The sequence below is a fragment of the Protomyctophum bolini genome, assembly GCF_963924005.1.
Source record: "Protomyctophum bolini genome assembly, chromosome: 15".
Lineage (NCBI taxonomy): Eukaryota > Metazoa > Chordata > Actinopteri > Myctophiformes > Myctophidae > Protomyctophum > Protomyctophum bolini.
In genome coordinates this window covers 38,150,472-38,170,864 of record NC_137876.1, presented here as the reverse complement: position 1 = coordinate 38,170,864, position 20,393 = coordinate 38,150,472, and the positions used below count along the sequence as shown (strand labels likewise).

General features: G+C 43.4%; 1 protein-coding gene and 1 long non-coding RNA gene across 2 annotated transcripts in view; both read right to left on the bottom strand.

Moving 5' to 3' along the window:
* Positions 1 to 551: 551 nt before the first annotated feature.
* On the bottom strand, positions 552 to 2,045 carry LOC308328963. Its single transcript, XR_013965345.1, has 4 exons — positions 1,982 to 2,045; positions 1,448 to 1,498; positions 1,057 to 1,270; positions 552 to 683 (listed from the first exon to the last, which is right to left on the bottom strand). It is a non-coding gene; the product is annotated as an uncharacterized lncRNA (long non-coding RNA).
* A 7,899-nt stretch (positions 2,046 to 9,944) lies between these two features.
* Positions 9,945 to 20,393, bottom strand: part of pacrg (PARK2 co-regulated) — a 174,219-nt gene continuing 163,770 nt past the window's right edge. The window contains exon 5 of the mRNA XM_080784602.1: positions 9,945 to 10,574. Coding sequence (XP_080640728.1) covers positions 10,414 to 10,574 — 161 coding nt within the window. The 3' untranslated portion in view covers positions 9,945 to 10,413. The remainder of the gene's footprint in view (positions 10,575 to 20,393) is intronic.

Here is a 20,393-nt window from a genome sequence, read left to right as displayed (position 1 = left end):
AAATGTTCATATATTGTCAAACATTTTAAAGAAATAATGCAAGCAACCGATCTACAAGCTCTAAATGTGTCACTTTGTAATTTACTTCTCTTTTTTTAGTGTATAAAGTTATTGAATTATGCCATGTGCATCTTTTTGTTTACAAAGCCTACAAAAGCCAAAGTTTTATTTAGAATGTTAGTATGACGCAATTAAATTGTTACTTGTAATTTATTTGAGCGACAATTAAAATCGGCCATTATAAAACCTTAAATTCTGACAGGCCTAAACAGGTTCCAGTGGCAACTACCGAACCTTCTAGCTCCGTCCGAGCCTCCCAGCGACCCAGAAGTCCTCAGCGGAAACACCCGGGATCTCGGGCATCGGCTGAGATCTCCATTCTAACAAAGAACGAAAGACACACAGCCCAAATTAGCTTTGCTGTGTGTGTCCTGTTACAACATACAGTAACGTTTAAGAATAGGGATCGACCAATTATCGGCAACGGACGATTATTGGCTTTTTACGAAGCCTAAAAAAGCCCTAACCCTAAAGCGGTTCGTACCGTTGAGTTCCTCACTGAGAAGGCCCAGGTCCGAAGTCCTCCAGCGTCTACCCAGATCTCCGTCCTCCCATCCATGGACAGACCTGCAGATCTCCATCTCTAGAGGCTCCAGCCTCCAGCTGTGTCTATGATCTCCATCCTGAGAGAGAGAAAGAAACCATTAGCTCTAGAAGCTCACAACACGTTGCAGTGTGAGCTTGGTTAACAAAAGTGTCAAAGACTTTGATTAGCTTGGAAAGCTGACAGACATTCAACCAGAGTGCCACTAGGAGGCATCAACACATGTACAGTCCTCAACATCTTTTGTAATTTGTATTCAAGTTGTTACAAAGACCAAGAGGCACGCTCATGATATGAGATATTGACTCTCAAACTATTGTGCAGAGTCATTTAGATTTATCCTAAAATATTTAAAACATTTGGATTACTGTAAATGATGCCATTGTTTGTACCATAACAGTACAAAAGCAGTTATCCATCCTCAGAAACAAGCAAGAACTATTCCTACTCACAGCTCATCAGAGTCCTCTGAGGAAGCCGCCGGGGGGGGGGGGGCTTTGGAACGGATCTCTGTCCAGGGAACATCAGATCGTCTATCGATATCTCCATTCTAACAAAGAAAAACACACACACCAAATTAGCCTTTCTGTGTGTGTGTGTGTGTGTGTGTGTGTGCACTCCCTGTCCAGCAGCCGCGTTCCAGCGACGTCTACCGCGATCTTCATCCTAACAAAGAAAGATTGATTAGAGTGACCAAGAGCCAGATATATATTCTATCCTGTCACAACATATATACATAAAACTTTTATTTATAGAGAACATTTAAACAGAAGCTAAACATATCACTTACAGTAATAAATGTTTCAGTTAGGGTTCTTTTTGACAGGCCTAACAGGGTCTTACTTTGAGTCGTCTTCAGAGGAATGCAGATTCCTGGAGAGACCTGCAGTATATCTGGAAGAAAGACATGGCTGTTATCGTCTATGAATGGCTTCATAGAGAAGAGCTTTGCACATCACTCCCTTGTTGTTGCTGCCAATAGTCTGGATAGTCTATACTTCTTATTCTTGATGACACTTGTTTATGAATGTGATGCATTACTATGTGTTGTTGCTTACTGTAAGTCACTCTGGATGTGAGAACTGCCTAAATTGTTGAAATTCCTAGACGTGATCAATTAGGGTCATAGGGTGTGCTCTTCGGCTTTTTATGCCTTTACTGATAGTGAACAGTATATAGACAGGAAAGGGGGAAGAGATGGGAGTGACACGCGGCAAAGGCCGTCGGGAGTCGAACCCGCAGCACGCCGTCCGGCTGGCTTGGCAGCATAGGTGCCCAGACAGTTGAGCTAACCATCCAGGCCACACTTTTGCAATTTATTTATGCGACAATAATCGTCCAGTAAAAAGAAACCTCATAATCGTGAAAGGTTCTTACTGTGCGGTTCCTCACCGGGCAGGCCCAGGTCCGAAGTCCTCCGGCATCTACACAGATCTCCGTCCTAAGAAAGAAAGAAATAAGGACTAAATTAGTTTTTGTTGAGCTGCATATTCAGAACCACTTAAACCCTCTATAGATTTGATAAAACAGACCTTTAAAGAGAGCATTTGGTATATGCTCCGATTTCACTCTACACAAATTGATTTGCCAAACATAGCAGATCTACAAGCTCACAACACGTCGCAATGCGGTGTGAGCTTGTAGATCTGCTAATTTGGCTGAACGCTCCCCCCAGAATAGAGATGCTGGGGTTGAAGTGGTTAAAAGTGTCATTAAGACTTTGATTAGCTTGGAGAGCTGACAGACATTCAACCAGTGCCACTAGGAGGAATCATACTGCCATGCTATACTTCGTACCATAACAGTACAACAGATATCCATCCCAACAAGAAATATTCCTACTCACAGCTCATCAGAAGTCCTCCCCCGGGATCTCTGTCCTTCCACGATGTCTACCACGACCCATCCACCCTAAGAAAGAAAGAACGAAAGATTAATTTAAGTGACCAAGAGCCAGATATACGTACATTGTGTCCTTTCACATCATACACAAAATGTATAGAGAACATTTAAAACAGAAGCCGACCATACCACTCGCAGTAATAGAAAAGTCTAAGTGGTTTCTTACTTTGAGCCGCCTTCAGAGCCCCCCATGCAGATTCATCCATGGACAGCAAGAACTGCAGATGTCCACCTGTAGGGGCTCCGGTTGAGCCTCGCAGCATCTGGAATGAAGACATGGTGGTTATAGTCTATGAATGGCTTTGCACATCACTCACTTGTTGCTGCTGCCAATAGGAATTTGTGATGTCTGTGTGGCGACAATTGCTGTGTGTCTGTTTTTTTTATAATACATACAATTTATATAGCACTTTTCAAGGTACCCAAAGTTGCTTCACAAAACAATAAAAACAAATTTATTTGAAAATAAACTAGATTAAAAAGGTTCAAAACTAGAATTTTTTGACATGTTTGTGAAGCTTTTCGGTTCCACACCAGTAACTGCTGTTCAACACTAACAGCTACATCCATGACCTCCCTGCAACAACATCAATGAAGTATGGCTATGCAGACGACCCGAGTACTGTGTCCCAGTCTGGAGCCGTAGCTCTCATGTCAAGAAGCTGGATGCTGCCCTCAACACCGGATGGGCCACCCCAAACAAACTGCCTGCCTGTTCTCGCTGGAATCACTCCAACAGAGGTCAGACGAGAAGCAGCCACGCTGGCCCTCACCGGGAAGGCACAGCTGAGTGAATCCCAGCCATCTCCTCCACAAGGTCGTCAGAGACACCACAGCACACGTGCCTCAAGTCACGGTGCCCTTTGCCACAACACACACACACACACACACACACACACACCAAGTCACGGCGACCTTTGCCACAGCACACGTGCCTCAAGTCACTGTGCCCCTTTGCCACACAGGCCCAGGAACTGCTCCACACAACACCAGCTGACACCTCCAAGGCATCCTGGGTGAAGGCAAGACAGAGGGACCAGTGGAATACATCGAGGACCCCAAATATGTTCTTTGCCAGCACCTCCCCTGCAAGGAGTGGACAACCCTCAAAGCAGAAGTGGGACATCTCGGACAGTGCCCACTGTGAATGCGAGGATCCACTACAGACTGTGGAACACGTAATGACCATTTGCCCCAAATACCGGCCACCGAATGGTGATCGTGGTTTAGGTGACCTAGACAATGACACATTGTACTGGCTTGCTGCAACAGAGCTGAAGTTCTATGGACATACGGCAGAAGATGTTTAAGAAACTTATTTTTTGTAATTTCTTAATTTTTTCGGCAAACCTTTGTGGCATATAATTTATGGAACATGTGGATGTTTCTTTATTTATTGGTGAAGTTTTAGTGCCACTTGTGGCATTCTTTGAAATGTATTGACACGTTTGATATATGTTTTTGTTAGGGATGTCCAATATTATCGGCCGATAAAGGCATTAAAAATTAATAACCCTAACCCTTAATTTTACTTTATTTATTCTTTTACATTAAAAACATCTACAAGCTCACAATACAATAAGACACATGTGAGCTTGTAGATCTGCTATTTTCAAAATATTTTTATACATTTGAAAACTTGAGATGAGAGATTAGATCATTTTAGATGAGACATTTTGCATAATGAGTAATTATTAATAATTACTTTTGGTATTTTAAGTACATTTTATACCAAAACCTTTGTACCTTTACTCGAGTACATGTTGAATTGTAACGGAGTATTTCTATATTGCAGTATTGCCTACTTTTATTTAAGTAAAAAGTTTGAGTTATGTTTCCACCACTGGAAAAAGCCTGCATATAATATATATATATATATATCGGTATCTGTTGATATCGGCAATTAGGACTGTAGGACATCCCTTGATTTGTGTGATTTTTGTACAGCTTTTAGTGAGTTTGTGGCATTTTGTTTGTTTGTTTTGTGAACGACCAAAGAGCACACCCAGTATGTATCACAAGGCTATTCCACCAGTCAGGTGTACTTATATCTACATCTCATAAGCGGCCATGAACTAAACACTACAGATATCACAACTTGACTTTGGCAGCAGCAAGAAACGACTGATATGCAAAGCTCTTCAGCCATGCTTCTCTCTATACAAACACTCATAATGTCCACATGGACATCTTAGCAGCCATGATGGGGTCGTTCACACAGGAGACCAGGTTCAGTGTTCCAGCAGCATCTACGGTCATCTCCATCTACATCTAGAAAAAAAGACATCAGAAGCTGACCATATCACTCACAGTAATAGAAACATTTTAAAAGGATCTCTGGCTAATAAGACAAATATTCCTTAACATTATACTTGCCATCTATAACTAAAATTGTAAAATATAAACCAGTTAAATATTTTATTTCTTTCATATAATCTTTTACAGGAACTGTTCCCGTCGCAGGTTTATGATGTCCATGTGTGGTCCAGCGCTATGGAATGCACTTGCTAATAAAAAGTACTTAAAATATTGCTTTGATGCTTATATCAATTAAGCTGTTTTTGTATTAGCAAACACACGGACAGGCCTCTTTCATACTGGAGTAATTCATCCGCTTCATTTACAGACATCAGTAAAACGTGACGTGACGTCCGTATTTAGAATACAACAGCAGCGCTTATTTTCCAGATCCAAACTTAGCGTTGCACAAAGCTTGCTTAATAGCGACATCAATTCATTCCAATCCACATTAAATGTCGCGCTCTGCGCGTTCATTCATCCGTATGGTATAGCTCATTTCATTAGCTTCAATAGCGTGACACATCCATTATGGTTAGATCCTTCCAATCGATCCAATTTCAATACGTGTGTCCGTATCAGAGTAAAGATTTCAACTTGAATGTAGGGCCAATATGCCTTTCTTTCTTTTATCACCAGAGATATACTGTTTAACAACGTGCTCACACTTTGGGACTTGGTCGTCTTGTTGTTTACTCACTTGTAGTTGTTTGTCGATGGTGATTGATGATGACTGCAACAGGTTGATATTATGGTAGGAGTTTGTGTTGTGTGTGTAGCGAACCAGGCTGGACAAAGAGGTTGAAGGCCGACTGATGATGTGAAGTTTCTTTAATGGATCAACGTGAAAACTAAAAACAAGACACAAACATATAATCAATACAGGCAGACATATCCAATAATGTGAGGCATTCATATAAACAAATAAGTTTACAAATAACCAATAAAAGTTTCATATCAAATCATAATACTATATAAACAAACCAATAAAACAAGATGTAGCATATACTGTTAGTGATATGGGAATATTGGACCAGTACTGCTGTCAGAAATAGGTATATGGTGGAAAGGAATTTGCATTGAAGAACATAAATAACCAAGAGACTGAAAATTATACTTAATGATATTATTATTGAAAAAACAAAATAAAAATAAACAACAACAAACAATTCAACAATTAATTCAACCCAAAATATAGAATTCAGTCGTCCAGTCAATTGTTCATATAGTCACTCAAGTCAGGGGGGAATGTGAGGCAGTTCTTGTAATGGAATGTATGTAGCAGTTATGGAGGGGAAGTGTTTGTGTGAGTGAGCAGTGATTCCTACCGTCCAGGTAGGACAGCAAGGGGGGGGGTTTCTCTGGATCGCTCTGAGGGCTAGCTCGCCATTGTGTTCGTTCAGCAAATCAACATCATCAACGTCATGGGTGTTATGAACTCTAGGAAAAAACCTGGCCTGAACACAAAAGAGGCCAAATTAAATATATCATCAAAATAATTAAAGTAGCTGTCCATCCGTTAAAGCTTCAAAATGAAAAACAAAACCAAACAAAACACTTCAAACAAACACTATTTCAATCAAACATTTCAAATAAACATCATTTCAAATAAACTCATTTCAAACAACTCATTTCAAACAACTCATACAAACTCACCAATTCAGTTCAACCAGTTCAGCTCAGTTCATCAGTTCAGTTCAGTATTTGGAGTCTAAAATCAATGATCAGGGTCAGTGTTAATATGATGTATTGTGAGGAAGAGTAAAATGGTAAATTGTTTGCAAGAGAATGGGAATACAGACCTGCCACAGCCAGTGATGTGCACCTCACTGACTGAGACAAAATGCTTTATACTAGGGTGTGGTGATGACTAGGGTGTGGTGATGATTGCTGATTGAAACTGGTGTGACTGAGTGAGTGAGTGAGTGAGTGATGAGCTGTGAACTGATGCAGTACCTGTGACCAGATACAAATACATGCATACAACCAGATACAAAGACATACAGTAAGCCTGGGTTACAAAGATCTCACAACAATATGACACAAACCAATAACCATAAAAATGACATTCACCTTGTTCCCTCTCCAGCTAGGTGCCAACTTGTTAACGGGTGTCCCAATACCATGATGTCACTCAACCATGTAATTCTCCAGGAAAGTCACTAAAACCAATAAATCATATAATTAAAATCCAGCAGTTCCATTTCCATTCCATTTGTTATTTTGTTGGTCTGCACTCACTTGATCTGTTTGGTGTTCCATTTCATCCTGTTGGTTTAGGCTTGGCTTTCAAAGATCATGGTGGAGCACATGAGGAACAAACATTTTCTCCCTGACTGATGCATGCTGGGCTTTCTTTATCAGACAGTATGGCCCAATCCCAATTGCCTCCCTCAAGCCCTGAGCCCTGGACCCTCATTGACTTTAATGACGTCAGCTGTAAGTGCTTGAGGGTGAGAGGCTGCAAGGGCTCCACATTGTTGTGAAAGAAATGGGACAGCACTTTGAAGATGAGTCCGCCATTCATGAGTCCATGACACTTTATAAAAACTCTCCATATTCACAGCCAGTGCCTACCTACATGCTTGGCCTATTTATACATGTCTATTTTAGTATTTAAGCTGATCGTTTTATTATTATTAGTTTCATAAATACACTTTCCTGTGTGATATGGGTTGTAATATTCATATATAATAATATTCATTATACATTTCATTTCCATATTCTTTTACTTTGCTCATTAGTCATTTCTCTTCATGTTTCCCTTATTATTATTATTGTTATTAAATATATATCCTTATAATATCCTTCCATTCCGTCTCCTTTTAAGAACAGTGAGAAAGCACTATTGTGTTTGTTGACATTCTAATCGCGATACATAACTAATTTGCATATTTAAATGATTGACGTTTGGAGGATCCCCCTCATTCCCCTGGTAACGCTATGAACTGTGGGTAATTTCTTTGCTAAAGTCAGCCCAAAGTCAGCATCGACGCTGACTTTGGCAAAGGGCACATAAAGGGGCGGGGCTGAGCCCTCACTGACTTACCGATTTCAAATGGGACATCCCTCAAGCCCTCGCAGACTTCACATGAACGCGCAGCTAAGTCAGTGAGGGCTCATTGAGTCAGCAAGGGAGTGGATTGGGATTGGGCCTATGACTCTGGTGAGTGAGCAAGCTTCCTGTTTGCCCACATAGCCTTTCAAAATAAGAGCTTTTCCTCCATTTCCATGGGGGGGGGGGGGGGGGGGGGGGGGCTGCGGGGAGGCGGGGCTGCGGGGAGCCCCCATGAGGATCATCAGAACTCTTCGGCTCTGCACCACATGGAGCAGCTGTTGCAGAATTTGGACCCGTTGTGCACTCAGAGACAGACATCTTTCCAAAGCAAGCTAAGATCTGTGTTGCCTTTGATGCCTAAAATCGCAGCAAAGATTTTCAGCCATTGGGTCAGCTCAATGTCACGATTTGATGTACCTTCACCAGCATTATAGATACGCAAATGGATTTTTAAGATCCATGCTAAAACTTCACAGGACTCAGTTGAGTGTCCACCCCTCTACATAAAGCAAAGCAAAGTTCTTCGTTTACCCAGGGAAGTGGACTAAGCCAAGGACTTGTTTACAGCCACACCCTGCTCATAGAACATTTCATGGTAGGGGTTCAATGCCTTGCTCAAGGGCATTTCAGCGGTGGTAATTTTAACGTGCCGGTCCGGGGATGCGAACTGGTGACCTTCCGGTATCAAGACCGCTCCGCAAACCGTTCGGCCACCGCTGCCCCATCAACATTAGGACTCAGTTGAGCGTCCACCCCTCCACATCAACATTAGGACTCAGTTGAGCGTCCACCCCTCCACATCAACATTAGGACTCAGTTGAGCGTCCACCCCTCCACATCAACATTAGGACTCAGTTGAGCGGCCACACCTCCACATCAACATTAGGACTCAGTTGAGCGGCCACACCTCCACATCAACATTAGGACTCAGTTGAGCGTCCACCTCTCCACATCAACATTAGGACTCAGTTGAGCGTCCACCTCTCCACATCAACATTAAACAGGAACAAACATTCTTGCTGAGTAATTGCAAGTTACACTTACTTACTGCATTAAAGTAAATTGTAGCCTACTGTGGTAATTATCTGGGATATGCAGGTGTGTGACCTTTAAGTTCTGTTCCTTTGTTCCCTTGCAGTTAGCATGGAACAGTCTATCATGATTGCCAATATCCTGGATGTGTGGTTCAAATATCACAACTCATCCAGTGAGTTTCTTTCCGTTTCTTATTTACAATCCCACTTGCAATTTCCTTCCTAGTGTTGAGACAGTGCTAAATACTGTTGTTACGTTTCTCACCACCTTGTCATATGTTTTTGCGACTGCAGGTCGCAGATTACTATTAAAACCTGCAAAACCTGTCAGTCAGTCCATCCGTCGTTCCGTCTGTCAGTCCCTCAAACCTTGTGACACGCCTGTACACTCAAGACATTGCCCCCGCTGCCACACTTCTCCATATATGGAGCTGACCTGTTCTCACATTCCATATCTTGATCTGACCTCATCAAACCCTGTAGACTCAAGACACGCTCCATATATGGCCAGTACAGAATCCATTCCATCTGTTGATCTGACCCCCCATGCCCCCAGCGCCAGCGCTCGCCCAGCAGTCTGCTGTCACCCAGGCAGATGCGTGCTTCTCACCCTCAGGGCGTCTTACTGGTATTAAGGCTGTTAGGACAGATGCTCTCGTGTGGTACTAAGTGCAGCACTGGTGCACAAGGGCGAGACGACGCAGGTGGGGATCTTGCGGTATAGATACTTAAACACAGTGGGTGGTTAGCTGCTGTCTTCATTGTTTTCAAAGATCACACAATGGTGGCTTTGCCAGCGTGGCCATGGCTGTGCATTTGTAACACCAGCCAGCTGGCGTGAGTTATTAGCGTAAACTACATCCCTCTGCAAATGGTGTAATTTCCATATCAGTCAGTCAGTCAGTCAGTCAGTGACATTTGCATTTCTAAAAAGAAAACGTAAATGGGTTACGTGATCAGCAACATGCATACTTTAATAAGTAAGAAGCTTGTTCCGGGAAACCTGCATTTACAGTACATTAAAGGGAGCATACTCGTTATATACACAGTGGCGTTCCTCAGAACACAGCCAGACGCAAAATAATTAATAACTTGCCGTTATAAATTTAATAGGTGCCATAAAGGTCGCACAGGAGGGGGTAACGGAGGGGATCAGCTGGATAGGCTAGCAAATATCAGAGCAGAAGGGTTGGTCTGAAGGGGGCAGGATAGTGATGTAAAGGGTAAGTGGGCATGGAGGGCGCAGGTGAAAGAGCTATCAGAGAGAGTCCAGGGTTGAGTCTATTGCGTTCACCCTGGCAGATGCAAAAGATTCAAAGACACATACAGCATATATATAGCTGTGTATTTAGTTGAAACTAGCCCAACTTTTTTGTAGCTTTGTAGCTGTTGTAGCTTTTGTAGCAGCTACAAACGTAGACTGTATCTTTGTATCTTCATGTCGCTGGCTTCCATTGACAAAGAATGGTAGACCGTATCTTTGTATCCACCCGTGTGAACGCAGCATATGGGCACCCTCAGTTGAGCAGGCAGGACTCGTAGGTGGGCACCATGTATTTGATGTTGATGAAAGCGTCCTCTCCCCCATATCGCTCCAATACCTCCAGAGTCTCCTGGATGAGGTCGCCGATGTTCTCTCTTTTCTGCTGACTGTAGTCAATGCCATCTCCAGAGTTGACTGGGAGAGAGAGAGAGAAGCAAATAAAGCACATCATTTGCAACTGTTCACATAATACATATTCTATTTTGCATTACACCAAATTTGTGGGGAATCCTAATCAGTGCAACATGATCAGCGATCAGCAACATATGTGACCACTCTATATGCAGCCGTAAAATATATACATTCATGTTTCCAACTGATTTCCAAACCCGACAGTGACACCAAATCTAATTTGTTCATCTTGGCCAGTTGTGACCAAATGGCACTAAAACAAGGTTAACTATATGAGTTGAATGAACACTGGGGGATTTACAGTGCTCAAGGTAAAGTTTAATGAGGCTTGTTTACAATAGGGTCCACCATTTTAAATTCATCAGAACATTTAGAGACGTACAAATATACACTTCTATACAGCCAAAAACAGGAAATCATCATAAAGGAGGTAAAAACCATATACAGTGAGGGGAAAGGGGCGTGGATGGTGGATTCAGATTTTACGGGGGCCAGTTTCAAATTGCAGCTGTCCGTAGGTGCCCTTTGACTTGAGAGAGGTTTTGAAGGAGTCAAAGGATTCGCATGTCTTAATGACTGTTGGTAGAGGGCGCAGGAGCGAAATGAAATTATGATTATTATAAATATATAGATTTTCAAATGTATTGAATAGTTAATAGAAATACAAGGTAATATATGCAGAAGACATTATAATGCTCAACGTGATTGTATTTGTTTATTGTTGGTGGTGCTGCTGCATAATTGTAGCCTGCTTGTAGCCTTTTTCAACGCATCACTGTGTTTATTGGTGAGTATTTGTTATACATATAGGGGTGTTGGAAAAATATAAAGTGCCCCCTTTGGAAAAATGTATGCCCCTCTGCTGATTTGTGCGGCGGCACTGGCGTGCGTGCGTGTGTGTGTGCATGTGTGAGTACATGTGCGTGTTCACAAAAATAGGTGGAATGGCAAATGGAAATGAACAGCACACAACCACATAGCTCGTCCACAAAGGAACTTGTTATTGAGAAAGCATTCCTCAAGTATCCCCCCCCCCCCCCCACACACACACACACACACACACACAGATCACAACTTTATCAGCACACAGCAACTGCCAATCTCCCGCTATGGCTCTAAAGGCTCAGAACACTTTTCAGAGGGAGGTAAATATAGAACAGAATGTGGTCTGAATGCTTAGCATGCACACACTGCCAAGATGTACACGCACACACGCACACACATACTCATGTGCACTGCACATAACAAACATGCCCAGTACCCACATAGAGATGTCACGCATGCACGCACACACACACACACACACACACACACACACACACACACACACACACACACACACACACACACACACACACACACACACACACACACACACACACACACACACACACACACACACACACACACACACAAAATGCTGTTCAACGAAATTGTGCTGGGGGGAAGTCAAGGGTTTATTTCATGAGGGTGAAGCTATAAATTGAAGCAAAGTAAAACACTGGTCATTGGACTCAAGACATTTGTTTTATGGGTGGAACACGATCAAAACTCATATCACCGAGGAGAGGAGAGGAGAGGAGAGGAGAGTTATGTGGTGCAAATGTATATCCTATAACAGAAGTCTACCTGTGATGTTAAAGTTAGCAGCAACACTTCAAGGGAGACCCCTCAGCCCACTTTCACTCCTAATTAGACCTGGAGAGAGGGGACACAAAGCCTCCTCTGGCCCGCTGCTTTCACTCTTTCACTTTACTCTTTTCTCTCTACCTTTCACAATCTCTCCTTTCTTCTTCAATCTCCATCCTTCTCTCTCTTCCTAGCAGCCCTCCACAGTCGCCTCATTAAAACACAAAGGGAGCCAGTCCCATAAAGCATGCTGTTAGGCGGTAACACGTCTATAAGTTCCCAGTCCGCCTCACTGCTCATTGCCATGGACTCATTTTTCCTGCACTCTATATGAGAAGAGAACAGCGGGGGAGAGAATCAGCATGAGCCTCAGCTCTGATTGCTTCATTTTCTGTGGTGTTTGTATTTCTGAATCAAAATTATGCAGATCTACAGAGGCCTGAATAGGCACGACTATACTATTTACATACTGTTTAGGGCATGTGATTGTAGGTGGAAACCTTTAAAACCTATCCAAAAATGTCAATACATTCCCAAAACTTACGTTTCTGCGCAAGACTAACCTCGCGTCACCAGGCGGATGATATCGTTACTTCATGTTGTAGTATTGTTTTGTAGTCATCAGGCGAGAAGATTTATCCGGAACCTTTTCCCTCAAACCGGAAGAATAACAATAAAAGGTCTCGTAGCCTGCGGCTTTTATTGAGAAAAATCAGTTTGAGGGAAAAGGAAGTTCCGGAAGACTACAAAACAATACTACAATATGACGTAGCGATATCATCCGCTCCCGACCGGATCATAAACCCGAAAAGGAATGCTGCCCAGGCTAGCGCAAGACAGGTGTAATGTGGACAATACTAATCCAAAACTAAATATGACATGGAAGTCAGCAAGGACAACACATCATTTTAGTTAAATAATATTCTTCATACCAACAAATATCACTATATGTGAAATAAAAATCACACCAGTGAGGGGCGCTCTTATCATCATACATCATATCATTCCGGCCAATCACAATCTGCGTCCTCACCTTCGTCTTCAATGTTTACAAAAAAACTCAAAGCTGGCCATTCATTGTCAATGTTGTGTTTGCACAAACCCTCAAAACTGGACATAACTGGACAAACCCTCAAAAATAGAAATCAGCCTAGGCAACTCATAGTTATTCTTCTTACCACCAAATAGCACAGTATGCTAAATTACATGCAGTATTAATGCTGCGACACGTTATGAGCTTGTAGTTGTGCTACTTTTGGTGTGTGACACTAGCGTGCAAGTTGCAACTAAGTACAAATCCAGCATTCCTCTGCCGAAGGAGCACTGCTCTGAAATGTGACAGTTTAACGCTGATAAATCATGTCTACTCGGGGAGTTTGTCACCCAGAATGTTGTCTTTCACAGTGTGTTATATGTCCTGTCCAATTCCAAACCTTTTTGCCTGAAAAAATAAAATATTTAAAACTTTGAAGACCTTCTCATACTGTACTGTATTGTCTGTATACTGTATGTGCAAATTAGGGTGGATTGTGGAAAAAGGGCTGTGTGTGCGCACAGCATGTTTGCGTGTGTGTGTGTGTGTGTGTGTGTGTGTGTGTGTGTGTGTGTGTGTCAGGGCTGGACCATACAGGCTTCACCACTGTGTGTGTGTCATTGACTCCTTGTGCATGTGCCTTTCGCTGGTGCTCATATCTCTGCATGCATATTCTCAGTCTCAGTAGGCTTCAAGTTGAGCAAAGTGCACATACAAAGCCTGGTGGGATGATGATGGGGGGGTGGGGGATGATGCCACACATGCTGGATGGAGAGGCTGGAGCTCGCGCTCTGTGCAGTAAAATCAGTGCCTGCAAACCAGCAGGGCGATAAGGAGATGGGGCTCATGACTGTCATTGTGACACTGGAGACGGCCCGCCGAGACTTATTGTGGTTTCGTGTGGAGATGTACTTCGCCGTGTGTGTGTGTGTGTGTGTGTGTGTGTGTGTGTGTGTGTGTGTGTGTGCGTGTGCATGTGTGCGTGTGAGTGCATGTGCATGGCATCTCATGGTATCTCAGAAAAGCATTTAGATAAGTAAGCTAGGGTCACTCAGAAAGAATGTACCACTAGTTAAGTCCACCATTTTGCTACCATATATACTTGAAACGGACAACAACAACAGCAACCACTCATAACGAATGCAGCATTAAAGAAACGTTCTATATTTGTGCTAAGGCCATTATCCTATTCCTGAAAGCTGCCCACAACACAGGGGCACACAACCACATTTCTTCATGGCGGCTAAAACTCAGGCATCTGAGCAATAAAAAACTAAACGAGCGAGGCCCTTATGAAAGTGAAAAGGCTAGGGGCCTATCAGGGTGGAATGGCAACCACAGAATACTGTGAAGCGTGTGTTCGGTTCACCGCGATTGGACAGACTGACTGAGCTAAGCTGAATTGCCAAAGAGGTGAACAACAAGGGATGGAGTGGCCGCTCTCTCTGCTTCTCAGTTTCTGCAGCACTTGTATAGTGCGTGTGCTTACAGTATGTGTGTGCGTGTGTGTGTGTGTGTGAGCGAGCGAGTGAGTGCACGTGTGTGCGCGCGCGCGCGAGAGAGACCCCTTGTTAAGAGTGGAAGTCAGCAGCTAAATTCAGCCCAGAGGGCACGGCTCTGCCTAACAGAGAACATGGGGAGAGAGGATCGAGGCACAGACTGGGAAGCACGAAGCTGGCTCTTGTTTCTGGTGCCTGCTAGGGGACTGAGGAGGGAGGCTGCAGCCATGCATGGCACCATTGCAGCTCTGCTGTTTGGAGCCGCAACAGGGGCAGGAATTGGAAGTGATTCTCAATATTTTAACAGGAGAAAGGCGTATGTTTATGGAGGGAGGGCAGGTATGGAGGGAAGGAGGGAGAGGGAGAGGGGGGGTCTGTTAAAAGCTGCCTCTGCAAATGTCCTTCAGCAAAATAACTTTTTTTTCCTTCTCAATTCCCTCTTTGTCTGCCTTTCTTGCTTTTGGCAATATCCGCAACCCTGGGTTGAGAGAAAAATCTTTAAAAACAATTGGAATAAAAACGCAGCCTAGTGAATTGGAGGGAAGGGGCCCGAGCAGGAGCTGGCATCCTATTCCTTTGAGAGAGTGACAGGGTCGATACGGAGCCCGGCAGCTGCCACAACCAGGGGACAACCAGCAGCACAGCCACATTCTGCTAAACAGGAGACCGCGAGGCAGCAAAAAGGACGGCAGCACAAGACAAAGTGCCTTGTTTCTTGACTTTGTAAGATAAATCCCGGGGATTGCTAGGGTTCTTAGCTCATGGTGAAGAGGTTGAGAGGGACAGCGGCAGCAGCCTGTTAGAAAGACAAGGAGGGAGAGACATTAAAACAAAACAAAACAAACAGACAAAATGAAAGGCCAGTGGGAGAGAGCAGGGCGAGTGTGTGCGGCAGAGCGAGGCCGCTCTGGGCGAGCAGCTGAGCTTTGTGTTTTGCTATTCTCTCTCTCTCCCTCCCTCCCCACCTGTCGAGGCGCCAGGGGCTGTGCATCCCAGGGGCTCTCGGCTCTCAGCCACGGCCGCGCCGCACCAGACCAAGACAGAATACACAGAACAACAGCTGCAGCCATGCAGCCTTATTCTTCTCCTCCTCCATCCCTCTTTCCTCCCCCGGTTCCTAAACAACCTGTCTTCCCATGTCAAACTGGTGACAAGCAGTCCCAAACGCAGGCACAGCGCCTACAGGTTCCCCTCCACTACTTTGCTGTGTGTATATGTGTGTGTGTGTGTGTGTGTGTGTGTGTGTGTGTGTGTGTGTGTGTGTGTGTACACACACACACACACAGTATAAATGTATGAATGCTTGTCATATATAAATGATATACAATACAATAATCAACTATTTGACTAAGCACTTTAACGATGGCATGCCTATTTTGGATATATCATTTTAGGCAAACCTTCAGAATTTCCCAAACTTTCAATATCTTTTGCAAGATCTAAGCTCACGTTGAAGCTTGTAGATTGGCTATTTTCACTGTTGATAGTATAGGCTTAAGAGAGAACGAATCTATATATGGATAGATAAGCCTGAGGTTTTGGGACCTACGTTTCAGATCAGACCAATAAATTGGGGTCCATGCAGCCAGGCACCAGAGCAAAGCAAATTGGGTCAAATCATTGTTTACAATGGCTCATTATGGTTTCATCTGAACCTTTGGCCCTAGATCCAATTAGTCTTGTCTGAAGACACCTGGCCAAAATTTGGCCAGCCCTGTGTGTGTGTGTGTGTGTGTGTGCGTGTGTGCGTGTGTGTGTGTGTGCGTGCGTGTGTGTGTGTGTGTGTGTGAGAGAGAGAGAGTGTGTAGTACAGGGTGACACGCTCCATGGTGGCTTTGATAAATTTGGCTCAACATTCCACAGCTGATCCGACGCATATCACTGGGCTCAGTCGGCTGCTATTGTTTCTAATCAACTTACTCGTATACTGCGTGCGTATGAAAGAAGCTTACAACGAACAATAGCTCTTTGATCACAGCTTCCAACAGGGCTGGACCCGAGACTTAATATAGGGTCTGGTCATGTCATTGTTCTTTATAAAAAACATGCAGGCATGAAAAGGGAAATTAAGGAATGCTGGTTATGAGATTTTGGAGTAACCGCTTAGCTTCAGAGGATATTTTATGTTCACGTTAGAAAAGGCTGCTGCTGAGCTAACAGCATTGTGCTTGGCTATGCATGTGCATGAGTGTGCGTGTGCGTGCCTGTGTGCTTCCGTGTGTGTGTGCGTGCATGGCTGCATGCGTGTCAGTGTTGATTCTCAACCAATGGCACATCTGTAGACAGGCAGCCTCAGGCAACCTCTGTAGACATTTTTAAAGCACAACTCAAGACCTACTTCTACACTTGCTTTTAATTGATCTTTTATATTCCTTGTTATTCATGTCTCACTGTATTGCATTAGGCCCTACTGCTATTATTTTTTATGCCTTGCTTTTCTTTTCTTTTCTTTCTCCATTGCTCTGTAAAGCACTTTGAGCTGCATTTCATGTCCTGAAAGGTGCTACAAATACACTTTTATTATTATTATTATTATCTCCCACCCAATCACGCCGGCCAATCACAATTTGCATCCTCACTCACTTTTGCCTTCAATGTTTGTGTTTACACAGACCCTCAAAGCTGGGGCTATAGCGCCCGTCAAAAACTAAGCTATGATGACTAAAACTATGAAACAAAATATAATGACAATTTTGTCAACAAATAAAAACTAGACTACATTTTTAGGGAGGGAGAAGAGAACTAAAAGTGATTTTATGTTTGGTTGGGCTCCTGTTGGGCTCTGAAATTAAGCTTGTAGATCGGCTATTTCCAGCATACAACCAACAACAATTGTAAAATCAACCATTATGATGGCATCAAGGCCCGCCGACATTTTGTTCTGCCCGCCGACAGAATCAACGGTAGATTTAGTTGAGAAAGATTTCATGATATTTAGTCAAATAAAACTACCGGTAGTCTAAAACTAAAACTTTTCAGAAGACTAAAATATGACAAACTAAATCAAAATTTCCTGTCGGCTAAAATCAACACTGTGTGTGTGTGTGTGTGTGTGTGTGTGTGTGTGTGTGTGCGCATGGCTGACTGTGGCGTGCCGGGGCAGATGCTGCGTGACGCCGCCATGGCTGGGAGAGGCATGAGGGAGCTGACCTCACCATGCTTCACATCTGGTGCACATTGTCTGCTCCTCCACTGTGTGTGTGTGTGTGTGAGTGCGTGCGTGCGTGCATGCGTGCGTGCGTGCACAATTGTCCCAGTGGGGAGCAGCTAAAAGTATCAATGCAGCAATGTGGTATTACACTCTGTTACAAGTAAAAGTCTGGAAAGTACAAATACCTCACAAGTGTACTTAAGTACAGTATCTATAGAGTAAATGTACTTGGTTACTTTCCACCACTGCTCCGGTCAGGCTTCATGACGGGGGCTCTGGGAAAAGGGCTCTGGGAAAAGGGCTCTGGGAAAAGGGCTCTGGGAAAAGGGCTGTGTGCCTCGCTGTGAATGTTTATAGCCTTAGTTACTGTGTTGAGCATCGCACAAGCTTGTAGAGCCGCCATAGGTTTTGAATTTTCTTACATTTTTATCCCACAATTTTGTAACCCATTTTTTCACCCAGACCCCTTTTCGACCGGTTGGTTCCCAATGTGAACCGGTTCAGTTCTTTTTGGTTTTTAGTCCATGAGCCAGAGCTTCAAAATTGGTGGGCAAACTATACCCTATATTAAATTGTTTATAAGATCAATACAAGTAAATTAATACATGATAACCCTTCCACAGTAGTAGCTTTTATTTTTTTTAATTATTTTGCATATTTTCCTACATGCCTCATTTGCATATTTAAAAATGTAAAATTTGTAATACAACAAATCATTGTCTTCGTGTAAGTACTCAATTGGGGAAGTTTAATGGTGATAACAATCTAATATAGGTATGGTTTTGCACACTCAATTCATAATTACCGTTTCAATTTTGGAGCTCTGGCTCATGGACTAAGAACCAAAAAGAACTGAACCGGTTCCCATTGGGAACCAACCGGTGGAAAAGGGGCCCCATTGTCAATTATCTAATGTAATCCTGGATGCTACACTTCCTCTGCCAACCTGGGGGGGCAGCGGACTGACCTCATGCTTCCTTCTATGCATGAGGAGTCCAAGCTGCTTCTTTTCACCTGACAGGGGAGGGTTTCCCCGGCCGGACGTAGCGCGTGGAAGGAATACATTATTCCGACCAGTTCCTTTCCCCTCCATCAGGATTACTGTTTTTGTGAGGGTAGGCCTACCTACCCTAGGGGACACAGGGAGAACATGCAAACTCCACACAGAAAGGCCCGCCATACGTTTTTAAATTAAAGATGGAAATGGAATGTCGTAATCCCCCCCCCCACCCTAAAACATGATCAGGTACTATGATTATACTCTGAGAAAGATTTTCTTTTCAAAATAGTGTACAGAAAGTGTTAAAAGTAAGTTTTTATGTCTGGTTTTTAGGTGGGTGGTGATCCACCTGAATTGAAGCCGCACCCACAGCCAGGTGCAGGGGTTAGGCGAGGGGATGATATTGTGATGAAACTAACGTGGTGTATTTCGATTGGGCCTTTTGACTCAAAGACTTTCAGCTTTCAGGAAGAAACCAAAAATAAACAGGGAAGACATACAGTAGGCTATTTCAATATTCTAACCACACCTGGGGGTCCATTAGAGCAATGTTAACTCCATGGACCCAGAAATAATAATAAATAGGTATAAATCAGGCTTGTGTGTGTGTGTGTGTGTGTGTGTGTGTGTGTGTGTGTGTGTGTGTGTGTGTGTGTGTGTGTGTGTGTGTGTGTGTATACAGTATATACATGTGTAATCTTTCGCTGCCTTGTTTCACTCTACAACTTTCACATGAATGGACATTCACAACTCATTACAATTAGTTTTTCATGAACAAATGCAGCATTGGCAAGTACCTACAGTGGTTCAGACAAGCTACGCAACAAGAAATCCTGCCAAACTGATTTTCTTTTTGGCCACAAATAAAGTAATTTTTGTGCGAATCGGTGGCTAAGCACCTTCAGCCTAACCTGACTCCACCAGACTCTCTGCTGCCCCATCTGGCTCTCTCCAGACTCTCTGCTGCCCCATCTGGCTGACTCATTAATCAGACTCTCTGCTGCCCCATCTGGCTGACTCATTAAAGATTGCCAATTTTCAGATTGTGCACATTCAATACATTTACAAATACAATTTACAACAGAAGTTTTGCCATAACCCAAAGTGGATTCTGTGGTCATTGTGGTCTAGTGGTGGCAGTGGTTCTCAAGGCAGTGACCCCCCAAAGTAATCCTATTTGAACTGGGGACCACCCCCAACCTGATAAGCACTTTGAATTGTAGGTGTTGAGGCAGTACATTTTGTATGATTCGGTTCCACCGATAAATATTGTGAAAATAGCCAATCTACAAGCTCACAACGCCTCGCAATACGAGGCGTTGTGAGCTTGTAGATCGGCTATTTTCAAAATGTCTGCACGTCTGTAGAGCACAGAGTCGGTAACCATGGAAGTTGGCTATGCAATACCCATGGTATACCCATGTCAGAGTACCTGTTCCCATTTGTCTCTGTCCCTTTTATGCCCATATATGGAGATTTCTGTATCTGTCTCTGTGTCCCTTTATTCCTA